The 18,740-nt window shown below is 36.8% G+C and overlaps 1 protein-coding gene across 1 annotated transcript in view; it reads right to left on the reverse strand.

Annotated features, from left to right (window-relative positions):
* NBEA (neurobeachin) overlaps positions 1-17,981 on the reverse strand; it is a 657,479-nt gene extending 639,498 nt beyond the window's left edge. Inside the window, exon 1 of the mRNA XM_063101747.1 lies at positions 17,697-17,981. Within this exon, the coding sequence (XP_062957817.1) occupies positions 17,697-17,981 (285 nt within the window). The remainder of the gene's footprint in view (positions 1-17,696) is intronic.
* Between the last annotated feature and the right edge of the window lie 759 nt (positions 17,982-18,740).

Genomic DNA, 18,740 nt, shown 5'->3' on the forward strand with positions numbered 1-18,740 from the left:
CTCCCTATACATATATTTAAATGAGTATTTTCACTAAGAAAAAAATCTTTCACAGTTACTCAACCAAACCCTAAAATAAGTCAATCGGTCACCCTAAAAATGAATGCTTTTGATCCTAAGGCCTGGATGAAAAAATGTTAATAGTTCAAAACAGTTCTATGACCTTTCAGGAAACCTTCTTGAGCTGTGACCAATTAGTTTAGTCAGGCCCTGTGCAGTACTAATGAAGCCAACGAAATGGGTTACATTTCCATCTGAATCTAAACTTAGTATAGTCAATGGTTAAAAGACTGCACCTACAATCCCACCCAATTAGTGCCTGCTGTCTGCCAGGTGCATGACTTGAACAATAACAGCAGTGAAACAAACATGTGAACAGATAAACACCTAGAAAAAAACACAAAATTCACAGCTTAGCATATTTTATTCAAAGGAACGGATACTCCAAAGAAACTGTGAACAGATACACATCAGAAAATAATGAATCAGCTCAACTTTTAAAAACCATGACAAGTAAACATACTACTTTATAATTAGTTGCTGCATTATTACATATAATATTATTTGACCTGACTTCTAACATTTTTTTCCCTGTAACATACTTTCAACTTTGTAATATAAATAAATGAAAAACTTCTGATTTGCACAAAGGAGAAACCAATTCCTTTAAGAGATGATGAGATGACAGGATTTCCTTTTAGAGGAAGAAAAGGTTGGCAAAATAGTACTATTACCAAACCAGTTAAGGAAAAATGCTTATTCATCGTTAGTTATCCTGACAGAAAACTGAACTGTACCAGAACAGGTAGAATTTTCTTCTAGATTTTAGCAAGCCATTAACCTTACTTTGATAAACTATTTCAGTTTTTGGAATTCTGATTTTAGGATACTGGTAAAATGAGAAATAATTACCAACACCCTCAGTTCACTTAGTTTCAACCCTTCCTCCACCATTTCTCTTTTCATTTTTCACAAATGCCCAGAGTTCTAGCTCCTACTTTCACATGCAAAAAACCAAACTCACCTCAATCTCCTAAAGGTCCAAACTTATGCCATTTATATCAACTGTAACTCTACTCCACTCATGGTGTCATATCCTTATCATTACTTTCTCTTCAAATCCTGACCTACATTTTTTAAAATTAATATTAAGTGCTTACTATGTATCAGGCCCATCACCAGTACATTATTTTATCAGGCATCAGGAATCTCTCCCTATTGTCATTTTCTCTGATTGCAACTTAAAAATTTGAATCTATCCTCCCCTTCTTACTGATGAACATCCTCTAATTTCATTGTAAGAGAAAATTTTTTTCACTCCAAAGATGAAGGGTGACTATATAGAAGTTTATAAAATCATGCAAAATATGGATTTGATTCTGAAAGTCTCCAATATAAGACCTAATAACTGAGTCAGCTGAAGACCAATGCTGGTTAAAAGAAATATAATGTGAGACACATATATAATTAAAAAAATTTTAATAGTCACATTAAAATAAAATAAACAGGTAAAATTAACTTTAATAAATATATTTTATTTATAAAAACATAAGAAGTAATATATCCAAAATATTATTATTTCAACATGTAATCAATATAAAAATTACAGAGATATTTTACTTTTTTTTTTTAAACTAAGTCTTTGGAAGTTGGTGTATATTTTACACTCAAAGCACATTTTAATTCTTAATAGCCACATTACAAGTGCTCAATAGCCCTTTACAATAGCCTTGTAAAGATGCTGGGGCTCCCACACTGGATAGTATAGCCTAAGACAAACAAACAAGCAAAAGAAGTGGCACCTGACAAGTAGTAAACATATAAAAAGAACTATAATAAAAGAAAGCGATAAATAGACTCAAAAGGGGCATAAATATAGCCATGATTTATAAGTCTTTGGTAAGTTACTTCAGATAAACTAGGATTATACTGTAGTGGTATAAAAAAGGTGATAAATTGTATGTTATTTCTTAAAAATACAAAGATAAAGGGTATTTATTTAAAACTACAATGATCATCTTCAGAAGCTATATGTTACATAAAATGAGTTCAAACAATACTGGCTATGCTCTCTAGAAGGCTGTAACCAGATAGGTAAGACAAATGAGAAATTAAAAAGATAAAAGGTTTTTGTTTTGTCTTTTTTTTTAATTTTAAAATTCAAATTGTTTAATGCAAACACATTAACAATCTCTTAAATAGAAAATGCATTAGAGGTGTTTTACTTTAGATGAAGGAGGAGTTGGGGTAAAATCACTACTGAATATTCAATAAGGAAGTGAAATCAGTAGTCATAATCACCTGTAACAATTTAGTTCCTATCACCCATAAATAGCTTTTTGGGTGACAAGATAAAAATTATTTATGTGTGAGTGTTCCTGGTCTGTCTTTCCCTGTGAGTATTCAAGAGAATTTTTGTGTGGCCTGCTAAATCTCTTCACCTCCCCCACCCTTTGAGACTGTCTTGCAGTCTAATTATTTTAGGCTTTGTAATACAGAACAACAAATAAGGAAGAGTACTAGGAATACAGAGGGTTAGGGCTGGATGTGTAGTTTTACAAAAAAGTTCCAAGATGAAGGAATCATGACCAGCTATCCTATGGGGTAAAAACAAATGAAAGAGGAAATAAATTTTTAAAGTAATATTACTATGGTCCACACATCTCTATTCTACATAATATTCAAGAAATAGAACTAAAGAATCTAAATCCTACAGAAATTCCTTTTGCCTACTGACCTGTGTTCTTTTGGTTCCAGCAGCACACTAAGACTGGTCCATGTGGACTACTAATTTATAAATATAGTACAAATACAGTCTCAGAGTACCTCATCTGTAATCTCAACACAGACTGGTTTGGATCAAAAACTCTTACTCCTTAAAGACATTATCCTAAGTGAAATAAGCTAGACACAAAAAGACAAATATTGTATGATTCCACTTATGCAAGATACTTAGAAAACCCTCTGTATTCCTAGTCAAATTCAGAGACAAAAAGAAGAATGCTGGTTGCCACTAACGAGGGGAGGAAAAATGGGGATTTATTGTTTAATGGGTACAGGGTTTCAGTTTGCGAAGACAAAAAAAGTTCTAAAGATGGATAGAGATGATGACGGAACAATCATGTGAATGTACTTAAAAATGATTAAAATAAGGAATATTATGTATATTTTACCATAATAAAAAAAATCAAGACTTTGAACAAGTTAAGCTAGCCTGGAAATAAACCTATAGTAATGACAAAAAAATAACTTTTATTGACTTTCAAAGCCACATTTTTTTGCTCTTATAAACAATTCATTATTTTTATATGAATTTCATTTTTTACAAGAGCAAAACATCAATTTCTTCAAAAAGCCAATAATCACTTATTTCAAAGAGTACTAGAAATAACAGGAAACACCATCTGTTAATTTGTATCTATTTCTCCTAACCTTCTCTTCTGAATTATGATATAATCAAAAGTATGATCTCCTTTATTATTTGCCAATGTGGGTCATTCCTTTACTTTTATAGTTCATTACTCCAATATTTACTGAATGCCTACTATGTGCACAGGTAAATAATTTTTCTTCAGTTGTATAATAAAATATATCTTTCAATAGTCAAAGAAAACAAAGAGTTAATGGGGAAAATATATACCCCCAAGATAGTTAATTTTATGTGTCAACTTATCTAGGTCACGGGGTGCACCCAGATAGTTGGTTAAACATTCTGAGTGTGTCTCTGAGGGTGTTTCTGGATGAGAGTAATATGTGAATCAGTAGATTCAGTAAAGCAGATTGTCCTCCTTAATAATGGTGGCCCTCAACCAATCAGTTGAAGATCTGAACAGAACCAAAAGGCTGATCCTCCTACAAGGAAGAGGTAACTCTTCCTGCCTAACTGCTTGAGCTGGGACACCAGTCTTCTGCTTTTTGGCTCTTCCTGGGTCTTGAGCCTACCAGCTTTCAGACTACAATTTTCACCATTGGCTCTCCTGCTTCCCAGACCTTTGGATTCAGCCTGGAACTGCACCATTGGCTCTCCTCAGTCTCCACCTTGTCAATTGCAGATCTTGGGATATCTCAGCCTCCATAATCACATGAGCTAATTCCTTAGAATAAATCTCTTGATTTTACACACACATCCATAAAATTTCCTGTTGGTTCGATACAGTATGTCAGAAGTCTGGGTGAACGCAAATGAGATACCTACACAAATAGAACTCCTGAAATAATTGTGAATTGGACACTAATAAATTTCACCACCTTCCCTGAGCAAGCTTGAGAAGACCAAAATAAAAATAAATATAAATAATTTAAATTAAAGCCAATGAATACTAATACAATAATAAAAATATGATTTCTGAAAGAAGAAATAAAGTTGGTCTAATTTACTGTAGTTTGTAATTAGCACTGAGAGATAAACACAAAAAAACTCCCTCATGACCCTGTGTCCTTATACAAGCTATCCATTTATGAAAAACTGTTCTACTCCTGCCCTGTTTAACTGACCCAGTTCACAAGTCACCTACCCAATAAAGCTTTCTCAGACTCTTCCAAGTAACGTTAGTGGATCTGTTAATGTCTCCACAGCATTTTGTTTATATCTCTGTAATATTACTTTTTACCTTTGTAATTTATATGTTTATTCTTCTATTTCTTGTGCTGAACTTTAAGTTATGTGAAGGTAGGGACTATGTTGTTATTTTTATTTATCCAATGAGTATCTTGACGCTGGCAACAGAATACCAGGTTAGGATTATTCATTAGATAATTTATTTAACCATCGTTTTAAGTATTCTGAGCCTGCTGAAATTAAAAAAATTTGAATATGAAAATATAAAGAAATATGAAAGTTATAAACTAGAACACCAAATGAGCTGAAGGAAAATAGAACTACACTACTCATCTAGATAAAATGAAAAGAGCAATAGACTGAGTGTCTGGGAATCTAGGTGTTAATTCCTAGTCTGTGAAAGACTGTAGGATCTTAACCTACCTGGTTCTCAATTTCCTCACCTGTGCAAGTGATAGAGTCAGGCTATTCACCAGATCTGAAGACTTTACAACTATTTACCCATCACAAATATCCAGAAAACCTTTTAAACATAAACCACACATATATGCACCTAGATATCCCTATTATCACCTCACTCAAAAAAAAAAAAAAAAAAAAAACTGAATGCTAAAGCAAGAGGCAAACACAGAAATTGAAAGAATCAGAATAGCCTGGAAAGATGAGATTTGTACCCAAGGTGGACATGACCAAAACAAGCAAACTAACTATATTAAATGTAAAAAAGTACTCATTCTGGGGCTGGCCAGTTAGCTCAGTTGGTTAGAGTACAGCCTTATAACACCAAGGTCACAGGTTCAGATCCCCATACTGGCCAGCAACCAAAAAGAAGAAAAAAAAAAAAAAATACTCATTCACAAAAAAGTTTATTAGGCACTACAAAATGCCAAATAGTATGTTAAGTACTGTACTGATGACAGCAAGGTGAATAAGGTAATGTTCTGATCCTCAAGTGATTCAGATTCTCTAGAGTACTCCCACAAGTAAACAAATAATTAGAATGAGCAAGTGCTAAATCTGTGGTACGAATAAAATGTTATGGGAGAGCACAGGATAAAAGGAACAGCTTTTAGGGGGATGTCAGGGAAGGTGTCCCTTAAATAAGGAATAAGATCTAAATCTTTAAACATGAGCAGTTCTTTCAACAAAAGATGGAAGAATATGATGACTTGAGAAATGTAATAATTATTTATCAGATAACACTCAATACAGTATAATAAAAAAACATTCTTGCATTGATAAGTCACATCTCCTAAGATTTAAAAAATAATTTACATACTTAATTTAAATTCAAAGAGTTTGAAAGGGTGATCAAGTTATAAAGGATTAGTAAACAGTGAGTGAAATCTATGATAGTTTATAATAAAATACCATTTACATATTTCGAGCTGAAAACACTTCTTTTTTAAGATGGAAGACTTCATTTAACTTTGAAAGACAATGACTTTATTTCATTGAAAATTTCACATTACAAATCAATATGATTAAATGAGATAGTGTACATCATATGCTTAACACAGTGCTTGATATGTAAGGATTCAATAAGTGTAAGTTGCAATTACTATCATCAGCAGCATTATCAAAGGTATATTTTAAATAGCAACAAACCTGGAAATGGAAAGTCTAGCTTTGAGTCTCATTTCTACAACTAAGCAGCTTTGCAATCTTTTTTTTTGGGGGGGGGGTTGGAGTCAGACAAAGCTGGGTTTGTCTTTTTTTTTTTTTATAGTAGCAAACCAAATAGCTTTGCAATCTTGAACAAGCCCCTTAACCTCAGCCATAGTTTACTTATTATATTAAAGCAAATCCCCATTTACTTCAAATGAGTTGGGAGAGGATATTAAAAATATAAGGTGTGAACCCAAACCCAATCTATAAAGGCCAACTCCCTTCCCAAATTTAAAAAAATTTCAAATAACAGTGGAAATATTTATATACCCCTTTAAATCAGCTGCAGGTTATTTCTCTCAGAAAATGAGAGCATTTGCTAAAGGGAAATATATCTAGACATTTACACTCGCCCAAAATTTGCTATTAATCAATGTCTGTCTACTTTAGTAAACAGAGAGGAATCACAATTATTGGAAATTTTATTATCCAAACCCTGATATAATTCCTTCTATAACTCATTTGTTTTATTCAAGCAAATTGGTATATACGGTGGTTCATATAATTACCTCTAATAAATAACAAGAAAATCACCAAAGCTTTTTCTAATTAACTCATCCTATTATTCTGATTCAGAGTAGTTTCTAAAGCATCCACATTTTGCCTAGTGAAAAGGTATAAAATTCAAAGTCAGGTACCATTTATAATACTGTAAAACCAATAATTTTCCAAACCTCAAAAATTAATAGCTCATAATACAGTTCCTGCTAAGTCACTACTGTGTACAAATCCATCAAATTGTCCTGCATTCATTTTTACTTCCTCTGAAAGCATTCTCTAACACAGAATCAACTCACTGAGGCTGGCTGATCTCTGCCCTTCCAACACAATCTCTTTATCCACACGGTCTTTGGGGTAATTTCTAAGTAGCTACACTTTATTTAGTAATGTTGTAGTGGATTGAATTATGTCCCCCCAAAACTCACTGAAGCTTGAATTGTATTATGTATTTTATGTATTAGAAACTTAGCCCCCACCGTGACTGTAAAGAGGGTGGGAAATTCTGTTATGGTAATTGTAAGGTGGGGCCTTGAAGACGTGATTGGATTGTAGGACCTTGCAGTAGTGAATGGATTAAAAATGGTGGTCAGGGTGTGGTTCTGGGGACTTTAAAAGAAGAGGAGAGTCTGTCTTGCTCTCTCTGCTCCCACCATCTTGCAATGTGAGACCCCTGGGTCACTGTCACCACTACCAGATGGACTTTGGACTTTCCAGCCTCAAAAACTATAAGCAATAAATTTCATTTTTTTAAATAATTACCCAGTTCCATGTATTTTGTTATAAGCAACAAAAATGGACTAATACAAATGGGAAAGAACTCTAGCTTTGGAATCTAAAGTTCTGAGTCCCAGCTGTGCTAAGTACCTAGCTGTGCTAAGTACCTAGATAACCTTGTCTAACTACTTCACATTTCCTGCAGCCTTAGTTTCTGCTTCTGTAGGGAAATAATGGTATCTATAAAAAGGAGTTATTTTGAGAATTAGATAACAGCACAGTTTCACAAGTGTACTTTAAATAGTTAAAAGCTATTAATATATAGGCTAATATTATTTCCTAAAACGAACTAATCATAAAATAGTTTTTAAACCTCTAACTTGTCCCTTGGACTTGTTACCCAAGTAGTCTTTAATATTTAAGCAAATACTCCCAGAGGGAGGTATTATTTGCCTATGATCACCATTCATGTCCCACTATAACTACATGTGAAATTCAGCCATGTGAGGAAATAAAGAGATGGAAGGGATTCTAGGCAAAGAATTTGTGTTACCTCCTGCCTGTTCCTTCCCCAGTTTCCCACCCTCCTCTCCTCACTCAAAGTAGAAAATTAGGAAAAACTACCCCAGCCACTGTTAAATACTAAGCAGAATTCAGGAGAACAGACCTCATATGCTTCATCAGGAGATCATGACCATGGATATCTGAGACTCCCTTCCTGAGAGGTTACCAGTCTCTTATAATCCTAACTAAAATAGGACAGTTCAGTTTTAGTTAGGTCATTATATTTTTCTATGATCAGATGATCCTTAGGACCAAGACAAGAATAAAAATAATAATAATAAGTACTAAATAAAGTTAGCTATATACCAAGCACTTTACATATATTAACTCATTTAATCTACACAACAACCATATGAGGAGGTAGATATCTCACTTTACCTATAAGGAAACTGTGGCACAGAAAGTTTTAATGGCTATATGCTATTCCATAACATGGATGTAAAAATAATTTAAATTTTCCCCATTGTTGAATATTTAGGTTGCTGCCAATTATTTTACCGAAAAACTACATTTAACTCTCATTACCTGTCCACAGGTAATTTTTCCTTAGCCTAAAAAACTAAGGATTAATGAAAGGAACCTCTTTAAAGTTCTTGATACATATTGCTAAAATGTCATTGAGAACTGCCAGGGGGCTTAGGGTTGTTAGTGTCAGTGTTAAGGTGCCTCCGATAAGGTACATGAGTAAGTGGCCAGCTGTAACATTTTACATGCCCAACAATAGCATTTAAGATTATTTAGCATGCCCTAGCAAACAATGGTCATTTCTTTTTCATGGTATATGTTACCTTATGTTCTTATTTAGCGAAGGTAAATGTTTTATGTTAATTAACCACGTATATTTATTTCTTCTTTCTTGAAATGCACTGAGAATCCTTTGACAAGTTAACATTTTTATTATGATTTGTCCTGTAATGCCTAAAACATAAGGTTTTAAAAATTTTTTAATTAGAGTATTAGGAATCTTTGGGGTACAATAAACAGAACCCCAATTCAAACTAGCTTAAGCAAAACTGAAAATGCATTAGCTTACTGCACTGTAACATCTGGAGATATAACTGATTTGAGGAGTTCCAAAGATGCCATTGGCAAGCTATCTTTTCATTCTAGGTGCCTCTGTGATAGCTCCATTCTTAAACAGACTCTGCCTTCATGGTGACAGACTACCAGTCAATACTAGCTTACACTCTAACAATTTTAGCAACCCCAGTGAAAGCACTTTTTTCCTTCTTCAACAGAATGAATGGATGAAGTTATCAAGCTGTCTCAGAAGTGCAGCTAGATTTTATTACCAATATCTGCTATTGATGGGTCAGATGATAGTTTCCATGTGCAGTCCAAGAGAAAGTAAAGGGGGTCCAGGGAAGCCCCAAACCACAATTATCAAGAATGGAGAAGGGACAACTCCCCAAAAGAATATCAAAAATCTAGAATTGTTAACAGCAGAAAGAAAGGATGCTAGGCAGCCCAAACCAACAGAAATCTCTAACATTCTAGCCCTATACTGCCCACCCACCTCACACACACTTCTCTCAATACATACAACTTTTTTTTTTTTTTTTTTTCGTGACCGGTACTCAGCCAGTGAGTGCACCGGCCATTCCTATATAGGATCCGAACCCGCAGTGGGAGCGTCGCTGCGCTCCCAGCGCCGCACTCTCCTGAGTGCACCACGGGCTCAGCCCACATACAACTTTTTTAATATCCATGTTTAACAATGTTATTGTCTTAGCACAACAGAAAATTCACTCACCATCTCACCATGGGGTAAAAAAATAAAGATAATGTCAAGTTACTGCATCAAGCTACAAGTCTAAAATTTTGTGTTATGAACATTCCTCTTGGGGGCACCTCATAATCTGACAATACACAGCTATATAATAAATGTAACTATCCCCCAAGTAATTACCATACAATGGTGATATTATGATATATACTGGTTTTCATTCACAGTTTCTGGCTTCCCAAGGCAGGACTCTAATATTCCTTTGCCTTTCTGTCTTGGAGCTGACCATAAAGAAATTCTCTGACCTTTCTTGTCTGATTATAGATGATAAGACCTCCATTTCAGGAGGGGCCTGCCTGGTGTGCCCAGGAGGAAGGAATCCTGCACAAAAAGGTCAAGAAGAATCTGAACAAACAGGCCTTACTGGGTTTTCCTATTCAGTCTATTAGTTTTTCATAAAAATCCAAGAGCACAGAGGTTGGAGCTTCTGGATAGCGGAATATGTGGAGGTTCCTGGAGGGTGGCACACCTGGGTAGGGCACAAAAGCTCCGTGCTCCTTCCCTCAGACTTCACCCTACACATCTCCTCATCTGTATCTTTTGTAATATCCTTTACAATAAACTGGTAAACGTGTTTTCCTGAGTTCTATGAGCCACTCTAGCAAATTAAACAAACCCTGATTTCTAGCCAGTCAGTCAGAAACACAGGTAAAATAACCTGGGGCTTGCAACTGGCATCTAAAGTGGGGAGCAGTCTTAGAGACTGAGCCCTCAGCCTGTGGGATCTGATGCTATCTCCAGGTAGATAGTGTCAGAACTGAATTGGAGGACACCCAGCTGGTGTCTGCTGGAGAATTGCTTGGTGTGTGGGGAAAACCCACACCCATTTGGTCACAGAAGTCTTCTGTGTTGATTGTTACGGTGTGAGAGCAGAAGAATAACAGTTTGTGTTTCTTCCACTCAAACGGTAAAAGAACACAAATAACTCCTACTTAGAAGAGTGGAGAAAGTAAAACAAACTATGGTCACTAATTTAAAGCACAAACCATATACTGCTGGTCAGAGTGGCAAGAATTCCCTGTCTTGGCAAATGAAGTTCCTTAGACAACCAATTTGGATGCACTCAGTACTACTATTTCAGAAGACATTACTCGCCCTATCCTCCATGGTCGTAGATTTTCCTTTCAGCAGCTGTACTGCTTTAGCAGCCTAGTTCCTCTTAGTGAAGTTGAAGTTGCAGGAGCTTGCGATTGCCGTAAAAGTAAAAGAATACAGCCCTTTGTTTACTAGGCTTGAGGTTTCTCTCGAAGTAGAGCTTCCCTAAAATCTTAGTAAGCTTTTGGACAATTTACTTCAGTCAACAGGTTGAATTAACAACCAAAACAAGAGATCTTGCCAAGATGCAGTATACCAATCTCAGTTTCAGTTTTTAAGTTTCAGTCTCATAAAAACAGGCCTTCCCAGTACTCTCATCCCCTTAACCCTAAGCTTAATAATTTTCCTTGAGGTAATGTGAAACAATAAGCTGGATAAGGAGGCACAGCTATTCTATTACTTGTTCCCTTGTTGCAGCCTAGTTTAACACTCCTTACAACTGGATTGTTACTTTGGTCAGAAGGCTGGAGTATACTGCGTGACATCTTCGGAAAATCTTATAAAACAGAACTTTACCTGGTTGTAATTTAAACTCCTGCCTTTCCTCTTACCAGTTTTAGCATGGGATAAAAAAATTGGAGGCTTCTAACCTACAAAGCTATTGTTATTCTGATTCTCTGCTATCGTGGGTGGCAGCTACAGGCAGAAGGGGCCTCCCTTACTTGGAAAGACTAAATTTGTTTCTTCTTGGCTTTCAGGCATACCAGCTTGGACCAAAGCTAATTTCCCCCCATACGACATAATCAAAGGCCCCAAGAAACAGCCAAAACATTTTAGCATCCCTAAAATTTCTGTTTAGTAGTTCATGGGCAAAGGTAACACAGGTGACAATTTAAACAGCTGATCTGTAATTCCTTAAAAGGAATTGCTAGGGTACAGCAAAGTCCTCACTGCCTTGCACTCCATTACATTTAGGATCTGTTCCTTACCATGTCTCATTTCCAGATACTAATGTCTATGCTAGGGGCGATTCTTTCTGTTTACAAGTGACAAAAAAAAAACAACAAAAAACACTTAAATATGAAACTAGTAACAAATAATAAATTTTAAATGAGATTTTAACAATTAGGAGAGAATCACAGATTAGGAGAGAGGCACAGAGAACTCAGGTGCTCCAACAGAAGCAAGAATTTACATATTTCTCTCTCTCTCAGCTTCACATTTGGTCAAAATTCAAGACAGGTACCTACAGCTATAGTCTTAAGAGTCCACCTATTCAGCATCCCCAACTGAAAGAGTGCCAGCACAAATCCTGTAACTGACTCTGTGGTTCCCTTTTAGTTAAATATTCATCCCTGAACAAATCACTGTGATTCTGGCCTCGCCTGGGTTATATGCCCAGCCCTGAAGGGTTAAACCCGCTGAACTAAGAATAGAGGATGAGTGGTTCATCAAAGAAAAACTTGATGTACCACTACAAAAAGAGAAAATGTATGTTAGACAAAAACAAGAGATGTCCACTATTCGTGGTATGCTAACAATTTTTTAAATGTTCTATCCAACACATTAAATATTTTCTTTGTTAATAACCTGATCTTTGTCATATGTGCTTATATTTGATCATACATACAAGTTTACTGAAAAATTTTTACCAGATTCTTACTTATCCCCAGATGCCATTTCAAAATAACATTTACATATGCAGTAATGCCTAGGTAGACAGATAACATCATACATATTCAACACACATTTCTAGTTTTAGGAATAAATTAGCATATGGTCAGTTACTCACTTGGGAGAGTGTGGTGCTGATAACACCAAGGTCAAGGGGTCAGATCCCAGTAGCTGGGGGGGGGGGGGATCATCCAAGAAATACATTAAATTTACATGAGCCTAATTTACTTCAGAATTTTGGGTCTGAACCCTACTGTTTAACACAATTTCAGAAACTGGTCCTAAGTATTACTACCTACTCAAAATGCACTTAACCAAGAGCCAGAATACAAAAAATAAATCTATATAAGATTGGCTCTTGCCCTCATGGAGGGGAAACACACATAAATAAGTTAAATACTAGAGAGTGATATATAATATAAAAAAGATATGCTCACAGTCCATAAAGTAAGAGAAGTACAGGCTAAAAATGGAAAACTTGTAGAAAAGATACACAACGGTATTTTAAATGTACAGTAAAAAAACAGTATTTTAAGTATATAGTAAAAAAATCATATTTTTTAATTGATTGATTTTTATAATACAGCTACATCAGCAATACAAAACAGGGGCAAGGTCTGCTAGACCCAATGAATTTCTTTACACTATGCTTGGGAAAAAATATAGCAAAAGAAGAGGGAACCTTAACTTTTACTTAACAGGATAGTATTTGCCAAAAACTGACTAGCAATATACAAAATATCTATTTAAAATTAATATAACTTGACCATAGACTGACTATAGAACACAGATGCTCCTCTGACTTTTGATGGAGCTACCTCCCAACAAACCCACTGTAAGTTAAAAATACTGTAAGTCAAAAGTGCACTTTCAACTTAAAATATTTTCAACTTCTGACAGGTTTATCAAAACTTACCCCATCGTAAGTCAAGGAGCATACCTGAATGCCTATTGCTTTGGAACCACCATTAAGTCAGGGACCATCTATACTTGCTGTCATTATATGACTAAATTAATATTTCTGTGGAAAATCTCAGAACTCCTTAAAATATAAAATTTCCAGTATTTATATACACATCCTTAATTTAATTTTTCACACCCATTAGGAACAATAAAATATAATTAAAGTTAATATAAAAAGGTTTACATATCAAAATAAATCAAAATGCAGGAAATACTTCTAATATTAATTTTTTTAAATGTGGTTTTATTATTATTAAGGCCTTCCATGATTCTAAGATGCAACTATATATTTTTAAAACCAATTTATTCAAATGCAGAACACACCTTTTATTTTTGAAATTCTAAATATTTTTTAAATGAAAAAACTCTAAGGAAGAAGAGCTACTGTCACAGTCAAGTACAAACAATAACTTAAAATTTCCCTTTGAACAAAAATACCATGATCCATATAACAAGAACAGAGGAAATTAAAAGTCCACAAAATCCCCTTAAAGTGAAGAAATGATGGACTAATGGGTACACCACTATGCTATCTAGTATAAGTGAATCATTGTGCAGTATATGCATGCATTGAAATAATACACTGTACCCCACAAAAATGTTAAAAAAAATTTTTTAACCCTCAAAGTATTTTGTCATGCTTTCAATACTATAAACAGCATGCTACTTAGAATGTAGAAAAACAAAATTATCAGAGGAAATGCCATTTTCTATGACTAAAGACGTACTGATGTATCTCACAACAATTCGTGAAAAAAACCCTGCAAATTCATAAAAGAATTTATGAAAAAAGCTACAAGTCTATAATTAATTCTGTAATTATATTTATAGAAGTATACTACATAAGACAGCTATTCAAAAAACTCTATTGTGAATTCTTTCACTACGTAAATATTAATCCTATATTTCATCTTTTCTAAAAATATATGTTTATATTAAAATCTATAATCAAAAGAAAACTTTCATGTTATAAACAAAGATAGCATAATGTTTACATAGCATTCATTTCAAGGAAAGAGAAAACATATAAGCATGTTAAGTGCATTTACAAAGGAAGCAATAGGTTAAGTAATGACTGCTATACAACTGAAAACAACCAACAAAATCTCTTTTTTGTAGTTAAACTTTCTTATACTGCCACATTAAATAATTCTTCCTGAAGCCAGTTTGTTGATCAGTTTCTTTCATTAGCAGAACTACAACGCGAAATCCTTGACAATACACTCTTATTGTAACATTACTTACAAACTAATTTACTCATCTTCCTGACACTATCCATCCCATATTTGAGTGTTTTAAGTCAACTATAATCACACAAAATACATGCATCTACAATGAAAATCATTCAGTTTATTTCACATTACATTGATGATTCTTCACCAAACTCCCACAACTCACCTGAGAGGTGGAAATGCATCTCTACCTTTGGCAAACAAAAGCAGAAAAATTACAGCCACGACTGTGTTAGAGAACACCTATATTTTACTGCATGCTTAAACTCTACTCTTCAAAACTTTTAATTCTTTGGGCAAGGCATGTGAGAAATAGCACCTGAAAACCAAGTATTGCTGTTCTCATATAATATACGAAGAATAAAGAGGAAAAAAGAAAGAAAAATATTTTGACGAAGATGATTGAGACAAGGGTATTGTTTATGGTAGAAACTCTTTGGTCGTGAAGTTTCTCAGTTCTTTTCTTGTCTGTCATACAGAGGACAATAATAGATATTTCACCTTACATTTTTGTTTTAGTGTTTTAAATTAAGACTAAAAATTGAAAAAAAAATTCATTTTTGAGATAATATTAGAGGCTTTCAACCTTTAAAAAGTCACTGAGTGCCCTAAAGGAATTTTATTGATTTACTTATTAAATACATATAATTAAGTTCTGATAATTCTTTAATGCTTATTATTTTCAAACTTTTTGAGAATCAGCTTAAATTTTCAAATGTCATTTTCATCATGAGTCTATTGAACAAGAAAGCCTAAACCTATAATTCAAGATATATTACGTTTCAAGTGACTAATTCATATTCCACTACCAATATAATTAACAAGTTAATAATAAACAGCTCCTTTTGTCATTTATTCTTTTCCCCAAAAGTTTCCATTTAAAAATTCTTTTGCATTCTTTAATTACATAAATCTAACTTTTTTTATCCCCCAAATCATTGCAGTTACAAGGCTTTAAGTGGATTTGGGGATATACCATTTCGGTATTACCTTATTTCTAATGACTCTAGGCTTAACGGTAAGGTTAATCTCCAAAATAATGTTTGCACACTGAGAATTCATGCTAGATTTTTACTGCACTAAAGAGTTAAATTTCTTTTGTACCTAAAGAGAAATATTTCATTCCCTTTCTTAATCTACTGTATAGCTAAAGGACCCCATTTGTTAAGAACTGATCCAGCATACATCGCTACCACTGCAGAGTCCAAACTGGTTACACATTCAAATCACTTCCCAGCTTATGAAAGCTTTACTACCTCTTATCAAGTTAAAACGTATTAAGGAAACATACAAATACTTAATAAAATAGCCTAATATCATATCATCTAAAATAAAAATGGTAATGGCCAGATGAAAACTGAAAAACCTAAAATGTATTCTTTTAATCCTTTAAATATACAGCAATACAGTAACTGCTAACATACTGACATATCTGGAGATTTCATCTCTTTTCTTTAAAAAATAAAAAAATTGAAGTACTGACTACCTATTTGCAGAGAGTTAGAATTAAAACTCACAAGGAAGCCATATTTCTAGTAGTATACTGAAAAGAATATGGTTATATCAACGTGCTGACATTCCCCCAAACTTATATTGACTTTTTGTGATCTATTGGAAAGGTATGCAAAAGTAGAAAGAGGTGTTTTGTATTTAAACAGCAATAAATACAACAAAGTAAAACAGATAATCTCCTATCTTTGACTTGACACAATAGCAAAAAGAAAGAAAAAAATAGCTTTAACTTTTCTTTGAATTTAAGAGGTTTACAAACGGTAGATATTATTCATGTCTCAGGACATCACTGCTGTAGCTGCAGCTTTCTTTCAGTTTTCTAATAGATCAAATAAAAACAATTGCTTAGCCGAAAAATCAGACTGCACGGGTGTTGTAAAATCCCCTTGCAAGCATATTTTTATATTGCTGTGACTCCACACCAAATAGTCAAATGACTGCTCCCGATTTATTGCTTGCCTACCAAAACCCAACCTTACAGTTTGTCATATTTCAGAGGAAACTGTTTAAAAAGCTTTGCTGAATCAAAAACTCCATTTTCAAAGTACTAAAAATGAACAACTCTTAATTATCCTCAATTTATGATTCTTCTCTTCTTATTTCCTCTCATTTCTCCCTTGACATCTTGAATGTTTCTAAGCCTCTCTGTAGATAGCGCAAAACATTAAGTCATACACAGTTCTGCAGTAACTCTTTCTTATCATGAAAGAAACCAAAACCTAAGCTGCATTTAACACCTTTCCTTAGTCTTTATCCACATGCCACGCTCCTGAAGGCAACCATAGAAACCAACCTGTATGATTTGGTGCCCTTACATTTCAACACCTTGCGTGCACAAAAAAAAAAAAAAAAAAAAAAAAAAATGACCGAGAGATCAGCATATTCGGGGCAATATTACAAAGAAGGGAAGGCTGCCCAAGATGGGGCGAGTTGAGGAGTAAATACAACCACAACAATCTCCATCATAGCCTCGGAACATATTTAAAGATAGATGCAAAACTGCATCATTTTCCTCCTTCCTCAAAAACATCACACCCCAGCTGCTCAAGTTGGAGTTAATGCGCTCCTCACATTTCAGTAGCACGGGGGAATTCAGGCTCTAGGGACAAAGCTGTCATCTTCGGAGAGCGATGACACCGACAATTAAGAGTGTGGGTGAAAGAACCCCAGAGAACAGGAGGCCTCTTCACCCCCTAACCAAACTCTAAAGTCCACCCAAAACCTTCACGGAGAGGACTGATTTACTCGTAGTCATGAGAAGTGAAAAGGAGCGGTGCTAAGTTGGGCGCTGCGCTCAGGTAACAGAAGAGGACCAGAAGAGAGGTGGGAGGTGGCGTGGCTTTGGCAGCGAGCAGGCAGGTCACCTGGTGAACGATCTCTGTTCCCAGGAACGCGCTGCGTGTGTGACCCTGGGGGTGGAGGGACGCGAGCGAGAGGCGCTGGGGACGGAGGGTGTGGGGGCTGGGGAGGCAGAAGCCTTTTCCCTTACCAGGTTGAGCACCGTCTCCACGATGTCCCTGTTGCTGACCTCTCCGACCTGTATGAGTCCGATCAACACTGCGAATTTCATCCGGATGTTGCGGATCGGCACCGAAGGGTTAATCATCCCCGCGGGGAGCACCACCGAACCGGAGCCGGACGCCCCCCTCAGCTCCCCCATCCCGCTGCCCCCACCGCCGCTGCCCCCGCCGCCTCCGCCTCCGGCCCCGACGGCGATGAGCCCCACGGGCTGAGGCTCGAGCCCCGAACCCGGGCCCGGCTTCTCGCTCGCCATTGGGCCCCCTCCTGGGGAGAAGGGAAGAGCAGCGGCGCTGCCTCCGCCGGTACCGTTATACCTGCCTCGGCCCCCGCCCCCCGGCCGTCGCCTCGGAGCCCCAGCATCCACCAGCGCCGCGGCGCCGGGCCCGCTCCCCGCTGCGCCTCAGCCCGACCCGCTCCGGCGCCCTCCCGGCGGAGGCGGTGGGGGATTCTCAGGCTTATTCCCAGCGGTGGCGGCGCCACTAACCGCTGCCCGGCGAGCGGCGGTACCCGCCTAACAAGCAGCTGTGCCGCCGCCGCTGCCTCTTCGCCTCTTCTATCTCCCCCTCCCGGTCCGTCCGGCCCGGCCCGCCCCCCGCGGAGATGCTGCCGCTGCTCCGAAAAACCCTGGGGAGCGAGCAGCTGGCCACGGCGCTGGCCGGTGCTGAAGCTCAGGCTGTGACGGACGCTATTGACGCTGCCGCTGTCGCTGCCACTGGCGCCACTGTTGTTGTGAAGCCCCGACGCCGCCGCTCATTCCGCCATGTTGCCGCCCCCTGCCTGCGGTAGCAGGCCACTGCGCCTGCGCAGAGCCTCCGGGGGCGGAGCCCTCGGTGCACCCCCTCTTTTGCCCTGCCCTCCTTCTCTTTCCACCCACCCACCCCGACACCCCTGGTCCCTCCCCCAACCACCCTGAACGGATAGACAGGTGAGCAGGTGCATGGGGACGGCTGCCAGACAGTGGGGCAAGCTGGCAGAGGTGGGGCGGGTAGCGGCTTCCTTGTGGCTTTTCCCC

Source organism: Cynocephalus volans, chromosome 7 (assembly GCF_027409185.1).
Source record: "Cynocephalus volans isolate mCynVol1 chromosome 7, mCynVol1.pri, whole genome shotgun sequence".
Classification (NCBI taxonomy): Eukaryota; Metazoa; Chordata; class Mammalia; order Dermoptera; family Cynocephalidae; genus Cynocephalus; species Cynocephalus volans.